This window comes from Hippopotamus amphibius, chromosome 14, assembly GCF_030028045.1.
Source record: "Hippopotamus amphibius kiboko isolate mHipAmp2 chromosome 14, mHipAmp2.hap2, whole genome shotgun sequence".
NCBI lineage: Eukaryota > Metazoa > Chordata > Mammalia > Artiodactyla > Hippopotamidae > Hippopotamus > Hippopotamus amphibius.
In genome coordinates, this window is record NC_080199.1 from 69,430,517 (window position 1) to 69,451,444 (window position 20,928).

At 37.4% G+C, this 20,928-nt stretch overlaps 1 protein-coding gene across 4 annotated transcripts in view; it reads right to left on the bottom strand.

The window, feature by feature from the left end:
- The window catches only part of NBEA (neurobeachin), a 625,442-nt gene that overhangs the window by 518,588 nt on the left and 85,926 nt on the right, over positions 1-20,928 (bottom strand). For all 4 annotated transcript variants that reach the window (XM_057707391.1, XM_057707390.1, XM_057707389.1 and 1 more), the window contains exon 8: positions 19,078-19,224. In XM_057707391.1, coding sequence (XP_057563374.1) covers positions 19,078-19,224 — 147 coding nt within the window. The remainder of the gene's footprint in view (positions 1-19,077; positions 19,225-20,928) is intronic.

Consider the following 20,928-nt stretch of genomic DNA (forward strand, 5'->3'; position numbering starts at 1 on the left):
AGTGGTAGAATCTGTCTGCCAGTGTAGAGGACATGGGTTTGATCCCTGGTCCGGGAAGATCCCACATGCCATGGAGCAACTAAGCCCGTGCACTGCAACTACTGAGCCCACACACCACAACTACTGAAGCCCATGTGCTCTAGGGCTGCAACTATTGAGCCCACGTGCTGCAACTACTGAAGCCCATGTGCCTAGAGCCTGTGCTCCACAACACGAGAAGCCACTGCAATGAGAAGCCTGTGGACCGCAATGAAGAGTAGCCCCTGCATGCCACAACTAGAGAAAGCCTGTGCGCAGCAACAAAGACATGAGGCAAACAAAAAAATAATAAAAATAAAATAAAATAAAATAAAATAAAATATGAAAAAAAAGACTTAAGAGTATTTCACTGAATGAAAAATTCTGGGTTGACTGGTTTTGCTCCAGCTCTATGGCTTCCATGATTTCTAATGAGAAGTGTGAAGTTACTAAAATCATTCTTTACCTTATTTATGTCTAGTTTTTCTCTGCTTGCTTTCAAGATTTCTCTTTCCTTTGGTTTTCTGCAGTTTTACTATAATTTGCCTACTGTGGTACTCCTTGAATTTATTTTGTTTGGAGTTTGCTAAGTTCCTTCTGTCTATAAATGTAAGTTTTTCACCAAGTTTGGGAAAGTTTCTACCATTATATCCTCAAATATTTTTTCTGGCCCCGTCTCTTACACTTTTATCAATTAAAAATTAATCAATAGTCATATGAGAAAGAAGTGAAAAATTTCATTCAAGCCAAACTTGAGGATGACAGGAAACCCAAACCCAGGAGACAGCCTCTTAGTGAGTTCTGAGAATTACTCCCAAAAGGTAAGAGAGGGAGGCCAAGTATATATGAGATTTTGGTGAAGAGGGCACGGGCAAACAAGCACATACCTCACTAGAAGGCTGATGCTAGTCATGAGGAACAGACATTTAGTTAATGGTTTTAGTGCTTTTCTAAGTATGGGAAGAGGCAAGAATCCAGGTTCAAAAAAATTTCTCCTGAAAATATCTACTATCTGAAGCTTGTTCTGCCCGTTTTTCCAGAGCACAGAGCACCTCATCCTTATCTTTGCCCTGAATTCCTTTCAGAGTGTGTTTAAAGGTCAGCAACTGCAGTGGCTAAGGACTTCTTTCTTGTAGAACTGGATGGTGGGTAACATTACTTTTCAAGCCCTTCCTTTTCAGTTTGGGAGGCATTTTTGACCAATTTGTCCCATGGTGCTAGGAATGCTCAGTCCCACGTCAGCTGAGGATTTCACTGACAGGCTACCCAATGTCCTGTTACTGGACTAGGCCCTGTTAACAGTAGTCAAAAGCCTGTGGACCTCCTGTCTCACTAGTCTGTTATGGTCTGGGAAATGGTTCCTTCTTGCTTTTTCCCATACCTAGAGTTACACTATTACCATCATTGATCTCATATGACTATATATTTTGTCAATCGTTTCAAGTTGCCTAATCATCATTAATTTTATCTGAGGCTCAGTAACACATTTGGTAATACAAAAAACCATAATCTTGTAAAATAGGCAGAATACAAGTAATATAACTAGTGCATCAATAAGGTCATAGTATTTAAGCTAAAAACTTTCATTAGGTGTGGCTCAGTATCTCCAGTCTGTTCTGCTCCAATTTCTATCTTTAAGGTAAATGATATTCTGGCATTGTATATAAAGTTCACCAAACATGTCTGCATGTACAAGGCAAGTATTGGGTCATCATGACCCTTTACAGAATTGATAAAGGAATGTTATCCTCTAAGGAGTTACGTGGCTGGGAAGAGAAGGAGAAAAACTGATTGTTAGGGTGAGTAGGTATTTCTGCCACTGGGGAGGTCTGGTTAATGCATAACATAGATGCACAATGCACACTAGAAGGGAGAAAGGAGTCCACAGAGCAGAGAGAAATCTTATGTTTAAATTTTTACTGTTTTGCCTTCAAATGTGAATTTTTATTTCATCACTTTGTATGTTAGATTTCAAGGTTGCCCCATAAAACTCTTCAGTTCTTTCCCACCCCACCCCCATCTTTTCTTTCTCTCGTCTAATGTTTCTATCAATCTATATCCAAGTTCATTTATTTCTCGGTCATGTCCATTCTGCTAATAAGCAAACAGTAGAACTCTTTTTACTTTAAATATATTTTTCAGTTCCAAAATTTCCATTTGACTTTTTTATGTTGTGGTTGACAACTCCCACCTATTAATTCATTACAAGAAAATATTTTTACCCTACTGGTTATAAAAAGTCCCTAAAAGTCTTCATGTGATAAATAAACAATTCTACGTCATCTTGGAGTTGGCATGTGCTGATTTTCTCTTCCCTTGGGAATAACTCACATTCTCCTGGCTCTTCATAGGACGAGTAATTTGTGATGCTATGTTGGACACTTTGAATATTATCCTGTGGATATTATATTCTGAAAAATCCTGTTGTTTTTGTTTTGGGGGGTTATTTTCTTATTCACATTTGATTACAGATTGGCGTGCCTTCTATGTGTGGCGTTTCAGATCTCAGTTCAGCTCCTGAAGTCTTATTTACAATCTACTACCCATTTGTCATAATCATACATGGTTTCACGGGTCAGCCATAGATGTTAATGGTGTTTGTTTTTTTTTAATATAGAATTCAGACTCTTTTCTGACTGCACTTTTTCTGGAGGCCCATTAGTCACCCTGCAGTGCTGGTTGCCCTAGTGCTTGCTACTTAATTTTTCTGGCCAAGAAGTTTGTACACTAAAGTAAAAAATGAGAGAAACTCACCACATGCTGACCACTTGTTCCATGTTTTGACTCCCCTCTAAAACCTGCCTGCTTTTCAGTCTCCAAGGCCCTCAGGTAGATGTTTTCTGCATTATGTTCTGAGTTTTTACATAGTCATTTGTGGGATTATCAGTTTCTTAGGAGCTTTCCCTTCCATAACTAGTATTGGGAAAAACTCCAAAGTGAATTTTACTTCTGTAGGTTGTTTTATACATTTTCTCTTATGATTTACGCTTTTATCCTAATATAATAAACTGTTTAAAAATCATGATGCTATATATACACAACCAAATGTAAAATAGACAGCAAGTGGGAAGCTGTTGCATAAAACAGGGAGATCAACTCAATGATGAGTGATGACTTAGAGGGGTGGCATAGGGAGGGTGGGAGGGAGTCACGGGAGGGAGTCGTGGGAGGGAGGGAATATGGGGATATATGTAAAAATACAGCTGATTCACTTTGTTGTACAGCAAAAACTGGCACAACGCTGTAAAGCAATTATATTCCAATAAAAAGCTTAAAAACTCATGATACTATCATTTCCTTGAATGGAAGACAGAATACAAAACTAAATATTGAAATATCTAGTAATGAAGACTAACTGCTTAACACATAAGTTATTTGATAATTAGGAAATCTCCAGTAATGATTATGAAATATCCAAATTTTGTTAAAATCTGTTTTGCAAGTTTATGTCAAAAGGCTACCTTATATATAACATTATAATCTTGTAAACATTCAATAACTCCAACCAAATGCTGCAAAATCGACTTAACTCAGAATAAATTTTACTATACTAGAGAAAGTTATAGTGAGAAAGTCTGTATTTTACAAATTACTTCCAAACCTAATGATTTATTTAACTGAGTAGTGTATCTTCCCTCATTTACTGTTTACCGAAGATCAAGTACAAAATATTCACTGACAAGTTACACTGCTCAAAATCATGTAAAGAAAATTGCCTAACACTCTAATTTAATGATCCACAGGTCAAAATCACTTGAGACAGGTTTCATAGTATAGATGTTCTGAAGACATTATTCAGGGCAGAATTAATTTATGTTATTTATTTCAAAGCCCAGATGTTGACACTACATATGTTAAGCTCAGAATCATAGACAATACTGTCTATAACAATTTTTTTTGCTGTCCTTCTTCTCCAGACATTTTGAGGCAAAACATATAAATACTGTGTTATTATATAAAAACTAATCATGTAAGTTTCATTTGTAATTTAAACCAAGCTTCAACTAACTAATATATCCTACATACCTTAAAAATTCCACTGCAACCCACTACCCCTTCATTCATAGGAAGTGACCTTGCTTCCTACTTTACCAAGAAAATTGAGACTAAAATATGTGAACCACTTCTCCTTTTTTCCCTGTCATAACACAATCTGATCGTCATTTGCATCCTCTGCACCTTTCCTTCATTTTCTAAATATCCAGAAATAACTTTTTAATCTCAAAATTTTTGTAAATGAGGGTCCTGACAATAACTGTACTTTTAAAATTTAGAAATTGAGAAAATACACATGCACCCATGGACTTACAGTCAACTTCATTAATAATAAGGGGCCCAGAGGAGAATCAAGATGGCAGAGTAGGAGGACATGAACTCACTCCCTCTTGCAAGAGCACCAGAATTCCAACTAACTGCTGAACAATCATCAACAGAAAGACACTGGAACTCACCAAAAAAGACACCCCACATCCAGAGACAAAGGAGAAGCCACAATGAAATAGTAGGAGGGGCACAATTGCGTTAAAATCAAATCCCATAAATGCTGGGTGGGTGACTCACAAACTGGAGAACAGTTATACTGGAGGAGTCCACCCACTAAAGTGAGGGTTATGAACCCCACATCAGGCTTCCAAAGCTGGGGGTCCAGCAACAGGAGGAGGAATCCCCAGAGAATCAAACTTTGAAAGCCAGTGGGATTTGATTGCAGGACCTCCACAGGACTGGGAGAAACAGAGACTCCACTCTTGGAGGGCACACAAAAAAGTGTGCTCACAAGGACCCAGGGGAAGGAGCAGTGACCCCACAGGAGACTGAACCAGACCAACCTGCTGGTGTTGGAGGGTTGCCTGCGGAGGTGGGGGGCAGCCGTGGCTCACCGAGGAGATGGGGGCACTGGCAGCAGGGGTTCTGGGGAGTGCTTACTGGCGTGAGCCCTCCCACAGTCTGCCATTAGCACCACCAAAGAGCCTGTAAGCTCCAGTGCTAGGTAGCCTCAGGCCAAACAACAAGCAAGGTGGGAACACAGCCCCAACCTCTGGCAGGCAAGCAGATTAAAGTGTAACTGAGCTCTGCCACCAAATCGGATTAAGTTTCACTAAGCTCCGCCCACCCAGCCCAACTCACCATCAGTCCCTCCCTTTTGGAAGAACCCAGTAGCCTCCCAGATAGCTTCCTCCACAAGAGGGCAGACAGCAGAATCAAGCAGTATCAGCAGGATTTCGTCTTGTGGAACTGAAAACCACAGCCACAGAAAGACAGAGAAAATGAAAAGGCAGAAGACTTTGTACCAGATGAAGAGACAAGATAAAACACCAGAAAACCAACTAAATGAAGAGGAGATAGTCACCATTCCAGAAAAGGAATACAGAATAATGATGGTGAAGATGATCCAGGACTTTGGAAAAAGACTGGATGCAAAGATGAAAAAGTTGCAAGAAAAGTTTACCAAAGACCTAGAAGAATTAAAGAGCAAACAAACAGAGATATGCAACACAATAACTGAAATGAAAAATACACTACAAGGAACGAATAGCAAATCAACTGAGGCAGAAGGGACAATAAATTACCTGGAAGACATAATGGTGATAATCACTGATGCGGAAAAGAATAAAGAAAAAAGAATGAAAAGAACTGAAGACAGGCTAAGAGACCTCTGGGACAATGTTAAATGCACCAACATTCGCATTACAGGGGTGCCAGAAGGAGAAGAAAGAGAGAAAGGACCCAAGAAAATATTGGAAGAGATTCTAGTTGAAAACTTCCCTAACATGGGAAAGGACATAGCCACCCAAGTGCAGGAAGTGCAGAGAGTCCCAGGCAGGATAAACCCAAGGAGAAACACGCCAAGACATATACTAGTCAAACTGACAAAAATTAAAGACAGAGAAAAGTTATTAAAAGCAAGAAGGGAAAAACGATAAATAACATACAAGGGAACTCCCATAAGGGTAACAGCTGATTTCTCAGCAGAAACTCTGCAAGCCAGAAGGGAGTGGCACGATATATTTCAAGTGATGAAAGGGAAGAAACTACAACCAAGAAAACTCTACCCAGCAAGGATCTCATTCAGATTCAACAGAGAAATCAAAAACTTTACAGACAAACAACAGCTAAGAGAATTCAGCACCACCAAACCAGCCCTACAACAAATGCTAAAGGAACTTCTCTAAGTGGGAAACAAAAGAGAAGAAAAACATAAACAAAACAATTAAGAAAATGGTAATAGGAACATACATATCGATAATTACCTTGAATGTAAATGGACTAAATGCACCAACCAAAAGACACAGACTGGCTGAATGGATACAAAAACAAGACGCATATATATGCTGTCTACAAGAGACCCACTTCAGACCTAGGGACACATACAGACTGAAAGTGAGGGGATGGAAAAAGATATTCCATGCAAATGAAAATCAAAAGAAAGCTGGAGTAGCGGTACGCATGTCAGATAAAATAGACTTTAAAATAAAAATGTTACAAGAGACAAGAAAGGACAGTACATAAAGATTGAGGGATCAATCCAAGAAGAGGAGATAAAAATTATAAATATAGGAGCACCTCAATACATAAGGCAAATGCTAACAACTATGAAAGAGGAAATCAACAGTAACACAATCATAGTGGAGGACTTTAACACCCCACTTACACCAATGGACATATCTCCACACAGAAAATTAATAAGGAAACACAAGCCTTAAATGACACAATAAATCAGTTGGATTTAATAGATATCTATAGGACATTACATCCAAAAACAGCAGATTACCCGTTCTTCTGAAGTGCACATGGAACATTCTCCAGGATAGATCACATTTTGGGTCATAAGTCAAGCCTTGGTAAATTCAATAAAATTGAAATCGTATCAAGCATCTTTTCTGACCACAACACTATGAGATTAGAAATCAATTACTGGAAAAAAACTGTAAAAAACACAAACACATGGAGGCTAAACAATATGCTACTAAATAACCAAGAGATCACTGAAGAAATCAAAGAGGAAATCAAAAAATACCTAGAGACAAATGACAATGAAAACACAACGATCCAAAACCTATGGGATGAAGCAAAAGCAGTTCTAAGAGGGAAGTTTATAACAATACAATCCTACCTCAAGAAACAAGAAAAATCCCAAATAAACAATCTCACCTTACACCTAAAGAAAATAGAGAAAGAAGAGCAAACAAAACCCAAAGTTAGTAGACGGAGAGAAATCATAAAGATCAGAGCAGAAATAAATGAAACAGAAACAAAGAAAACAACAGCAAAAATCAATAAAACTTTAAAGCTGGTTCTTTGAGAAGATAAATAAAAAATCGATAAACCTCTAACAAGACTCATCAAGAAAAAGGAAGAGGGAGGAGAAAAAGATGGCGGCGAAGTAGAGAGACGTGGAGTGCATCCCTCTCCACAGATGCATTGGGAATGCACGGAAGGACACAGTCAATCCCACAGAGAACCAGCTGAACACCAGCAGACGGCCTCGGACACCGGAAAGGGCTGTGGAGAACCTGACATAGCCGGTAGGGAGGCATCTACGAGGGCTCAAAGAGGGTGAAGCGGCGGAGCTGTGGCAGACGGGAGGGAGTGAGAAACATACGGAGGGTCCGCAGCGCAGCTCAGCGTTCCCGGACCGAGACATCGATCCGCGGCTGAACGGAGGGTCCAGGAGCGGGAGCGTGGGAACCGGAGAGCTGGTTCAGGGGGAGAAACATTGTTGCCGGTAGGGTGACGGACCGAGAGGACAGGAGGGAGGAGGTCCGCGGAGAGGAGTGCCGATCCCTGAGAGCTGCCCGGCCATGATGGCGGCTGGAGGCTGCAGGCTCCCGGGCGGGGGGGAGGAGCCGCGCGCATAGCCTCTCTCTCTCTTTCTGCGCCTCTGCAACAGGCAGCGGAGAGACGCCCTGCAGGGCCACATAAGGCGCTCAGGGATAACAAGCACCCTCAGGCGCTCGGGCGGGGCTAGATTAAAACTCTTTGCAACGCCAGCAGCAGGGAGGCTGCCGAGAGAAAAAAAAAAAAAAAAACCAGCATCAAAAAGAAAAAACCCCGAGAGAGGCTCAACTCTAAGACTTTCTGTGTACGCCTGAGCCACCAGCGCCCTCTGCAACAGGCACCTCCAAGCCTGACTGAAGCAACAGTGCGCCACTGCTCACTCCCTCCCAGGAGAAGGAGCCACTATTGCACCCTCTCCCTCCCCACACACCGAGGCTTACAGACGAACAATAAAGGAACCTCTGCTGGTCACAGAATAACGCAAAAAAAAAAAACCCAAGGCAAGGAAAAGGACACTTACAGCTGAGACGCTAAGGAAACAGAAATAGTAGTATCAATACCTATTGAACTGGTCCATTCGGGGATCAGTTCTGGATTTTTTTTTTTTTTTCTTTCTCTTTTTTTTTTTTTTTTTTGATTTATTAAATACGATCTTAGCCCTAAGGGATCTACAAGTTTTACAACATAATTTTATAAGGATATTTTTTACTCTTTTTTTTTTTTTTTTTTTTTTTTTGCCTTTTAAAATACTTCTATATCTAGCTAAGTTTTTGGTAGTACGGACAAAATATCTTTCATACTTTCCTTTCATCCCTTTCTTTTATACACTTCTATTCCTTTCTTTTTCTTTGCATATTTCCAACCACATTATGCTCTTCTGTTCCCCTTTCTTCCAGCCATTTTAAGTGTATTTTATCTTAACATACTTATAAGCAACACTATCGGTCTGCTCAGACTCCTTGCTCTATTCTCCAGATGATGCACTGCCCTGGTATTAATATTAGGCTTTTGTCTTTATCTTAGTTCTTAGTACAGTTGTCTAATTACATTCTGAGAATCTCCATTCTCTCTGGTGGTACTCCAGCTCATTTCTATATTTGATCCTAGCTTACAAAATCTCCCTGGATTGATGTTTGTATGTGTAGGGTGTTATTTGTTGTTTGTTTGCTTTTGCTTTTGTCTCTGATTTGTTCTGTTTCAGTTGTCAATTTCTGCTGGGTTTCTCTCTGAATATCTGATAGCACACTGGGGTTCTGTCAGGTCTTTCTAGAGCCTTATGTCCTAACGGATTCAATAATTGTGTGTCTTATACATGTATGTGTTTCCTAGACTGAATATTCGTCTAATCCAATACTTGGACATTAGTCTGAGGCTTGGACAGTCTTCTATAAACACCTCTATCACCAGGACAAGCAACCCCAAAAGCTTGGACAACCATGAGGAAACAAAGAAACACCATGCAGGCAAAGGAGCAGGAAAAAAACCCACAAGACCAAATAAATGAGGAGGAAATAGGAAAAATGCCTGAAAAAGAATTTAGAGTAATGATAGTAAAAATGATACAAAATCTCGATAACAAATTAGAGAAAGTACAAGAAACAGTTCATAAGAACTCAGAAAAACAAACAGCAATGGATAACAAAATAACTGAAATTAAAAATACTCTAGATGCTCTAACCAGCAGAATGACTGAGGTAGAAGAACGAATAAGTGAGTTGGAAGATAGAATGGAAGAAATAAACGCCACAGAGCAGGAAAAAGATAAAAAAATAAAAAGACTAGAAGACAGCCTCAGAGACCTCAGTGATAACCTTAAACGTACCAACATTCGAATTATAGGCATCCCAGAAGAAGACGAAAACAAGAAAGGGTCTGTGAAAATATTTGAAGAGGTTCTAGTGGAAAACTTCCCCAACATGGGAAAGGAAATAATGAACCAAGTCCAAGAAGCACAGAGAGTCCCATACAGAATAAACCCAAGGAGAAATACACCAAGACACATATTAATCAAACTAACGACAATTCAACACAAAGAAAAAATATTAAAAGCAGCAAGAGAAAAGCAACAAACAACATATAAGGGAAAACCCATCAGGATAACAGCTGACCTTTCTACAGAAACTCTGCAGGCCAGAAGGGAATGGCAGGATATCCTGAAAGTCCTGAAAGAGAGAAACCTACAGCCAAGAATACTCTACCCAGCAAGAATCTCATTCAGATTTGAGGGAGAAATCAAAAGCTTTCCAGACAAGCAAAAGTTAAGAGAATTCAGCACCACCAAACCAGCCTTACAACAAGTGCTAAAGGAACTTCTCTAAGTAGGAAACACAAGAAAAAGAAAACACCTACAAATACAAACCCAAAACAATTAAGAAAATGGTAATTGGAACACACATGTCAATAATCACCTTAAATGTAAATGGATTAAATGCTCCAACCAAAAGACACAGACTGGCTGAATGGATCCAAAAACAAGACCCTTCTATATGCTGCCTACAAGAAACCCACTTCAGACCAAGGGATACATATAGACTGAAAGTGAAGGGATGGAAAAAGATATTCCATGCAAATGGAAGTCAAAAGAAAGCTGGAGTAGCAATACTCATATCAGACAAATTAGACTTGAAAGTAAAGACTATTAAAAGAGACAAGGAAGGGCACTACATAATGATCAAGGGATCCATCCAAGAAGAACATATCACAATGGTAAATATCTATGCCCCCAATATAGGAGCACCTCAATACATAAGGCAAATGCTAACAGCTATAAAAGGGGACATCGACAGGAACACAATAATAGTGGGAGACTTGAACACCGCACTTACATCAATGGACAGATCATCCAAACAGAAAATAAATAAAGACACACAAGCTTTAAATGACACATTAGACCATCTCGACTTAATTGATATTTATAGGACATTCCATCCAAAAACGACAGACTACACGTTCTTCTCAAGTGCACACGGAACATTTTCCAGGATAGATCACATCTTGGGTCACAAATCAAACCTCAGCAAATTCAAGAACATTGAAATCATATCAAGCATCTTCTCAGACCACAACGCCATGAGACTAGATATCAATTACAGGAAAAAAACTGCAAAAAAGACAAACACATGGAGGCTAAACAATTCACTCTTAAACAACCAAGGAATCACTAAAGAAATCAAAGAGGAAATCAAAAAGTATCTAGAAACAAATGACAACGAAAACACAACAACCCAAAACCTATGGGATGCAGCAAAAGCAGTTCTAAGAGGGAAGTTTATAGCAATACAGTCCTACCTTAAGAAACAAGAAAATGATCGAATAAACAACCTTACACCTCAAACAACTAGAGAAAGAAGAACAAAGAAACCCTAAAGTGAGCAGAAGGAAAGAAATCGTAAAGATCAGAGCAGAAATAAATGAAAAAGAAAGGAAAGAAACCATAAGAAAAATAAATAAAACTAAAAGCTGGTTCTTTGAGAAGATTAACAAAATTGATAAACCATTAGCCAGACTCATCAAGAAAAAAAGGGAGAAGATACAAATCAACAGAATTAGAAATGAAAAAGGAGAAATCACAACGGACACCTCAGAAATACAAAACATCATGAGAGACTACTACAAGCAACTATATGCCAATCAATTGGATAACCTGGAAGAAATGGATACATTCTTAGAAAAATACAATCTTCCAAGACTGAACCAGGAAGAAATAGAAACCATGAACAGACCAATCACAAGTACAGAAATTGAGGCAGTGATTAAAAATCTCCCAACACACAAAAGCCCAGGACCAGATGGATTCACAGGCGAATTCTATCAAACATTTCGAGAAGAGTTAACACCTATCCTTCTCAAACTCTTCCAAAATATTGCAGAAGGCGGAGCACTCCCAAACTCATTCTATGAGGCTACCATCACCCTGATACCAAAACCAGGCAAAGATGTCACAAAAAAAGAAAACTACAGACCAATATCACTGATGAATATAGATGCAAAAATCCTCAACAAAATACTAGCTAACAGAATTCAACAGCACATTAAAAAAATCATACACCACGATCAAGTGGGGTTTATCCCTGGGATGCAAGGATTCTTCAATATACGCAAATCAATCAACGTGATACATCATATCAACAAATTGAAGGATAAAAACCATATGATCATTTCAATAGATGCAGAAAAAGCTTTTGACAAAGTTCAACATCCATTTATGATAAAAGCTCTCCAGAAAATGGGCATAGAAGGAAATTACCTCAACATCATAAAAGCCATATATGACAAACCAAAAGCCAACATTGTTCTCAATGGAGAAAAACTGGAAGAATTCCCTCTAAGAACAGGAACAAGACAAGGGTGTCCACTCTCACCACTGTTATTCAACATAGTTTTGGAAGTGTTAGCCACAGCAATCAGAGAAGAAAAAGAAATTAAAGGAATCCAAATTGGAAAAGAAGAAGTCAAATTATCACTCTTTGCAGATGACATGATACTATATATAGAAAACCCTAAAGACTCTACCAGAAAACTGCTAGCACTCATTGATGAGTTTAGTAAAGTAGCAGGATACAAAATTAATGCACAGAAATCTCTTGCATTCCTATACACTAACAACGGAAGAACAGAAAGAGAAATTAAGGAAACTCTCCCATTCACCATTGCAACCAAAAGAATCAAATACCTAGGAATAAACCTGCCTAAAGAGGCAAAAGATCTGTATGCAGAAAACTTTAAGACATTGATGAAAGAAATCAAAGATGACATAAACAGATGGAGGGATATACCATGTTCCTGGATTGGAAGAATCAACATCGTGAAAATGACTGTACTACCCAAAGCAATTTACAGATTTAATGCAATCCCGATCAGATTACCAATGGCATTTTTCACAGAACTAGAGCAAGAAATCTTACGATTTGTATGGAAACGCAAAAGACCCCGAATAGCCAAAGCAATCTTGAGAAGGAAAAATGGAGTTGGTGGAATCAGGCTTCCTGACTTCAAACTATACTACAAGGCCATAGTGATCAAGACAGTATGGTACTGGCACAAAAATAGAAAGGAAGATCAATGGAACAGAATAGAGAACTCAGAAGTAAGCCCAAACACATATGGGCACCTTATCTTTGACAAAGGAGGCACGAGTATACAATGGAAAAAAGACAGCCTCTTCAATAAGTGGTGCTGGGAAAATTGGACAGCAACATGTAAAAGAATGAAATTAGAACACTTCCTAACACCATACACAAAAATAAACTCCAAATGGATTAAAGACCTACATATAAGGCCAGACACTATCAAACTCCTAGAGGAAAACATAGGCAGAACACTCTTTGACATACATCAAAGCAACATCCTTTTTGACCCACCTCCTAGAATCATGGAAATAAAATCAAGAATAAACGAATGGGACCTCATGAAACTTAAAAGCTTTTGCACAGCAAAAGAAACCATAAACAAGACTAAAAGGCAACCCTCAGAATGGGAAAAAATAATTGCCTATGAAACAACGGACAAAGGATTAACCTCCAAAATATACAAGCAGCTCATGCAGCTTCATACCAAAAAAGCAAATAACCCAATCCACAAATGGGCAGAAGACCTAAATAGACATTTCTCCAAAGAAGACATACAGATGGCCAACACACACATGAAAAGATGCTCAACATCACTCATCATCAGAGAAATGCAAGTCAAAGCCACAATGAGGTATCACCTCACACCAATCAGAATGGCCATCATCACAAAGTCTGGAAACAACAAATGTTGGAGAGGGTGTGGAGAAAAGGGAACTCTCCTGCACTGTTGGTGGGAATGTAAGTTGGTACAGCCACTATGGAAAACAATTTGGAGGTTCCTTCAAAAACTACAAATAGAACTACCATATGATCCAGTAATCCCACTCCTGGGCATATACCCAAAGAAAACCATAATCCCAAAAGAAACTTGTACCATAATGTTTATTGCAGCACTCTTTACAATAGCCAGGACATGGAAGCAACCGAAATGCCCATCAACAAATGAATGGATACAGAAGATGTGGCATATATATACAATGGAATATTACTCAGCTATAAAAAGGGATGAGATGGAGCTATATGTCATGAGGTGGATAGAACTACAATCTGTCATACAGAGTGAAGTAAGTCAGAAAGAGAAGGACAAATATTGTATGCTAACTCACATATACGGAATCTAAAAATGGTACTGATGAACTCAGTGACAAGAACAGGGAAGCAGATACAGGGAATGGACTGGAGAACTCGAGGTATGGGAGGGGGCGGGGGGTGAAGGGGAAACTGAGAAGAAGCGGGAGAGTAGTACAGACATATATATACTACCAACTGTAAAATAGTCAGTGGGAAGTTGTTGTATAACAAAGGGAGTCCAACTCGAGGATGGAAGATGCCTTAGAGGACTGGGGCAGGGAGGGTGGGGGGGAATCGAGGGGGGGGCGTCAAGGAAGGGAGGGAATATGGGGATATGTGTATAAAAACAGTTGATTGAACCTGGTGTACCCCCCAAAAAAAATAAAATAAAATAATAATTAAAAAAAAAAAAAAAAAAAAAAAAAAAGAAAAAGGAAGAGGACTCAAATCAATAAAATTAGAAAGGAAACAGGAGAAGTTACAATGGACACTGCAGAAATAAAAAGCACCATCTACAAGCAACAATGTGCCAATAAAATGGACAACCTGGATGAAATGGACAGATTCTTAGAAAGTTATAACCTTCCAAGACTGAATCAGGAAGATATAGAAAATATGAACAGACCAATCACAAGTAATGAAATTGAAACTGTGATTAAAAATCTCCCAACAAACAAAAGTCCAGGACCAGATGGATTCACAGGTGAATTTTATCAAACATTTAGAGAGGAGCTAACACCCATCCTTCTCAAACTCTTCCAAAACACTGCAGAGGAAGGAACACTCCGAAGCTCATTTTATGAGGCCACCATCACCCTGATACCAAAACCAGACAAAGATACTACAAAAAAGAAAATTACAGACCAATATCACTGATGAATTTAGATGCAAAAATCCTCAACAAAATACTAGTCAATAGAATCCAACAACACATTAAAAGGATCATACACCATGATTAAGTGGGGTTTATCCGTGGAATGCAAGGATTCTTTAATACATGCAAATCAATCAGTGTGATGCATCATATTAATAAATTGAGGGATAAAAACCACATGATCATCTCAATAGATGCAGAAAAAGCTTTTGACAAAATTCAACACCCATTTATGATAAAAACTCTCCAGAAGATGGGCATAGAGGGAACCTACCTCAACAGAATAAAGGCCATATATGACAAACCCACAGCAAACATCATTCTCAATGGTGAAAAACTGAAAGCACTCCCTCTAAGATCAGGAACAAGACAAGGATGTCCACTCTCACCATTATTATTCAACATAGTATTGGAAGTCACTGCCACAGCAATCAGAGAAGAAAAAGAAATAAAAGAAATCCAAATTGGAAAAGAAGTAAAACTGTCACTGTTTGCAGATGACATGATACTATACATAGAGAATCCTGAAGATGCCACCAGAAAACTACTTGAGCTAATCAATGAAGTTGGTAAAGTTGCAGGATACAAAATCAACACACAGAAATCCCTTGCATTTCTATACATTAACAATGAAAGATCAGAAAGAGAAATTAAGGCAACAATCCCATTCACCATTACAACAAAAAGAATAAAATACCTAGGAATAAACCTTACCAAGGAGGTAAAAGACCTGTACTCAGAAAACTATGACACTCATGAAAGAAATCAAAGATGACTCAAACAGATGGAGGGGCATAACATGTTCTTGGATTGGAAGAATCAACATTGTGAAAATGAGCATACTACCCAAAGCAATTTACAGATTCAAAGCAATCCCTATCAAATTACCAATGGCATTTTTCACAGAACTAGAATAAGAAATTTTACGATTTGTATGGAAACGCAAAAGACCCTGAATAGCCAAAGCAATCTTGAGAAGGAAACATGGAGTTGGTGGATTTAGGCTTCCTGACTTCAGGCTATACTACAAGGCTACAGTGATCAAGACAGTATGGTACTGGCACAAAAACAGAAATATAGATCAATGGAACAGGATAGAAAGCCCAGAGATAAACTACGGTCAACTAATCTATAACAAAGGAGCCAGGGATATACAATGGAGAAAAGGCAGCCTGTTCAATAAGTGGTGCTGGGAAAACTGGTCAGCTACATGGAAAAGAATGAAATTAGAACACTCTTTAACAGCATACACAAAAATAAAGGCAAAATGGATTAAAGACTTAAATATAAGGCCAGACATTATAAAACTTCTAGAGGAAAACACAGGAAGAACATTCTTTGACGTAAATAACAGCAAGATCTTTTTTGATCCACCCCCTAGAGTAATGGAAATAAAAACAAAAATAAATAAGTGCGAGCTAATGAAACTTCAAAGCTTCTGCATAGCAAAGGAAACTATAAGCAAGATGAAAAGACAACCCTCAGAATGGGAGAAAATATTTGCAAACAAATCAACAGACAAAGGATTAATCTCCAAAATACATAAACAGTTCATCAGCTCAATATCAAAAAAACAAACAACCCAATCAAAAAATGGGCAGAAGACCTAAATAGGCATTTCTCCAAAGAAGACATATGGATGGCCAAGAGGCATATGAAAAGCTGCTCAACATCACTCGTTATTAGAGAAATGCAAATCAAAACTACAGTGAGGTATCACTTCACACTGGTTAGAATGGGCATCATCAGAAAATCGCAAACAGTAAATGCTGGAGAGGGTGTGGAGAAAAGGGAACGAACGGTCTTGCACTGTTGGTGGGAATGTAAATTAATACAGCCACCATGGAGAATAGTATGGAGGTTCCTTGCAAAACTAAAAGTAGAACTACCATATGACCCAGCAATCCCACTGCTGGACATATACCCAGAGAACACCATAATTCAAAAAGACACATGCACTCCAATGTTCATTGCAGCACTATTTACAATAGCCAGGACATGGAAGCAACCTAAATGTCCATCAACAGATGAATGGATAAAAAAGATATGGTACATATATACAATGGAATATTACTCAGCTGTGAAAAGCAATGAAACTGGGACATTTGTAGAGATATGGATGGACCTAGAGACTGTCATACAGAGTGAAGTGAGTCAGAAAGAGAAAAACAAATATCGTATATTAACACATATATGTGGACTATAGAAAAATGGTACAAATCAACTGGTTTGCAAGGCAGAAATTGAGACACAGATGTAGAGAACAAACATATGGACACCAACTGGGGAAAGCGGGGAGGGTTGGGGGAGAATGAATTGGGAGATTGGGATACCAAATTGTATACTCTAAATACATGCAGTTTATTTTATGTTAAAAGTAAATAAACAGCTTCAAAAAAAATATTAATAAGGGGCCCAGCAGGCTATGCCTACAGACTGGGAACTTTCAAATCTTTATAAAATACCTGTTCATGAAATGCCCAAAATTTAGAGGCAATTTCTTTCAAAAATTCTCATCCTGATGTAGGTACTCTATTGTCTATGTTAGGATTCAAGGAATAGATTCTTCATCACGTGAATACTTGTGTATAGAACAAGATAGCACAGAGTTACTACTCATTTTCACTCTTGGTATAAAAGAATGTGATAATAAAGAGCCATATGACAAATTGCTAAAGTTTTCAAAGTGGTTCAGAAAAATGTTTGCTCCTTTCTGAATGGGAGAATTATGAAACTGCTTATGTTTAGCCCTTTTTCCTTTTTGCTGCCAAGAAGCTTCCGCCAATTCTGAAATTTCATTACAGCAATCATAGTGGATTTATAGTTTGCATATCTAGATTTTCTTGATTTTCTACCTTTATTTATATTTCCTTGATTTGTCACTCTACTTAATATCATTCTGTTAGTGCTTGAAGAAAACTGACCTCAAATATTAATATGGAACAAGGCAAAGAAGTTTGAAAGGAAAGCAAGTTGCATATTATCCCAAAAATCTGAATTACAGAAATATTTCCATGCAAGGTCAACACATGGCCAAAGTAGGACTCAAACCCAACAAAAGAACCCATGAAGGAAACAGTGGCTGTATGAGCACAAATTCATTTCCAGGGATAGTAAAACAAATAAAATGATATGGACAAAAGATAGTAGCAAATACTGTCACCTTGAGATTAAAATGACAGCACTACAGTCATTCAACATTATTATGATTATTAAAATCATTGGGAACAGAAATATCTTTTAATAATGGTAAATTCAAGCTGTCACTTATATGTCCAATATACAAGGGTGAGTCAAAAATTATCTGCACTCCAGTTATATTAAAACTTCTATAAATTCTACAGCCAGAGTGCAGATAATTTTCGACTCACCCTCGTAGAACATAAAATTTAAACAGAAATATTAACGCAAAAATACAAAGGCAAAGAAGAAATATTTTCAATGTTTAGTACTCCTTTTCCCTAACACATTCTTTGCCTGATTATTTAAACAGTAAGTTTTAAAAAAACAATTCTTGCATGAAAGAAACGTTTCTTCGGAATTATGAATACTTTGACTTACACTGTAGAATTCTCTTTCAGCTTCAAACAGTTTGGATATCACAATTCCTAATGTGACTTAAACAAAACTCATATATTTCCCCAGTCAGGCATACTGCCCATTAAGAACTAATTCATATATGTGAAGTAGTATCTTGCTTAAATAAATTTTTGTATTTAAAGTCAAAAACACAGGAAGAATATGATAAATCACATAAAATAATTAGTTTTGCAAAATTAGGATATGTACTACACTCCCCACTTCCTTGCCTACTGCAAAGGACAAACAAAAATAGAAGCTACAACTGAATAAGTTCAGCTGCATGTAATATTTTATATCATTTTCCTTCTAAATCATTAAATTTTTTGAGTTATTTCTAACATTTCATTTGTTCATAATATAATTCATATATTTCAAAATTTGAGATTTCAAATACCACATTAAGCAACATGGTTTTATAAAGTTTATTACTTCAGAATTATGTTAACAAAAGCCACAGCTTCAATATTAGATAACATTCTAAAGAATAAAAAAAGTTCATAAAAGGAAAATAGTTAAAAAGAGAAAAAACACCTTTGAAACAAAATGAAGCATATAATAACGCAGTTCTAAAATTCAGAGAGGACTTTTAAACCACAAAGAAGAAAATCTATCACTATACATATTATATTGTATCACATTTCACACCTAAAACTTTCCACAGAATTTATAACAAGATGGTTTTACTACCTTATATCCAGGTCCTAATTGATGAATTGCAAATATCTGTGCAGGGTTGAGGGCTTCACTGAACACATACACGGCACCAAGTTGACCACAGAATACCCTATTTGCATCAGCAGTTTCTGAAGATCCGAGAAAGCACTTGTCATAGCTCTATTTTTAAAAGTCATAAAAAAAATCAAATGTTTTATTTTGTAATGACAAAATATTTAAGGATACCTGCATTCACTGTCAAGAATACCATAAAGCATAATAAAAATAACAGAAGAAAGCAACACTTAAGACTCTATGTAGAGTATTTAAATAATAAAAACCAACTAAAGATTTTTAGGGAAATTTAATCAGTCAAATATTTCATACTTATGGGCAAGCAAACAAACAATAACCATCTACTCAATAATCACTTGACCAACTTTCCAAATTCTATAGTTAAAAGCAAAAGGGCTTATAAGTATTTATTTACAAAAATCAAACTAATTTTAAAACTAATTATTTGTAATTGTCCATAGATAGCCATCTGAATCAAGATGACTATCCGAAACTTAACCATAAACACATTTTAGTGAATTTTTAAAATTCTACCTAATTTCTCCATTATTGATATATTTCTCTATTCCTCTACACTAAGTTACGGACACAAAGAAAAGTCACTTCCATCTCTTACATGACTAGGCATTATGCAGAATCAGATAAACAATAATTATCAAAACCTGCTGATTAAAGCAGATGGTACAGTGCTCTCCATCTCGGGAGAGTTCAGCACCTAAGAAATCACACTTAATAAGACCCTTCCCACCTCTACTTCTTAAATCTCACCTAATACTTGGCCCCACCTATCCAGACCAGTGGAAGCAGTCACTGCTCAGTTCCGCTGTCCCATCCTCACAGGTTATTCTACACCAGAATAATGATAGCAAGACATTATATATGTATGGAATCCCTTTGGTGCCTCAATAAAATAACCGAAAAATTGTGAATGAGGCAGAAAGAAAGAAAGTCCTCATAAAATACCCAATCTTTAATTAAAAGTATAGGAACTTAAGAACTGACTGCATAACATATGTGTGTATATGTGTTATTGCCCAGGCAGGCCTCTCTATTTCTTGGAATATTATTGCAAATAATTGAAAAATCAGTTTCTTCTTCCTTTCTTTTTTGAAGTATGACTATAGAGTCAATGACAGTCAACAAAATCACTCTATAATAAAAAGACTGTCCCCTTTGGAGGGCAAATATGAAGCAGAATTTCATCTGAATATTCTAATTCTGAAAAAATCATTCTCATAAATACCTAATTGACTGTGACGGAACTATGAGTTTCTAAGACAGCACAAGCCAATTATTTATGTAAAGAAACAGTAAATATTGCAAACCGCAATCCACAACTCATTTCCATCACAGATTCTTCTTTGATTTTTGTTTGAGTATGTAAAAAAAAAACTTAAAGAAAAGGTAAAACCCAAGATGAACTTTCCACTTCTGCCTCAAAGCTTCTGCACTGATTGTTTCCACTGAATGGGATATTTCCACTAAATATCCACATGGCTTTCTCCTTCCACGCTTCTCACTAAGACCATCTCTAGACTATCTGGCTTCTCCCTTCCCTACACCTACATTTTCTATATTTGTTCCCACTTACTTTTTCTCCACAATATTTATTACCATTTATCTAGTAAATAATACTGACATGTTATACTTATTCATTCTAAGGTCTTCCTTTCCCATCAAAATAAGGTATAAGACATCTTTTAATGCTTGAGATTCTGAAATGAACAGAACACTGCATTTAAATTTTTGACCTAACACTTAATAATTTGGCCAAACAATTTTCCTTTTTTTTTGTATCATTAATCGTGT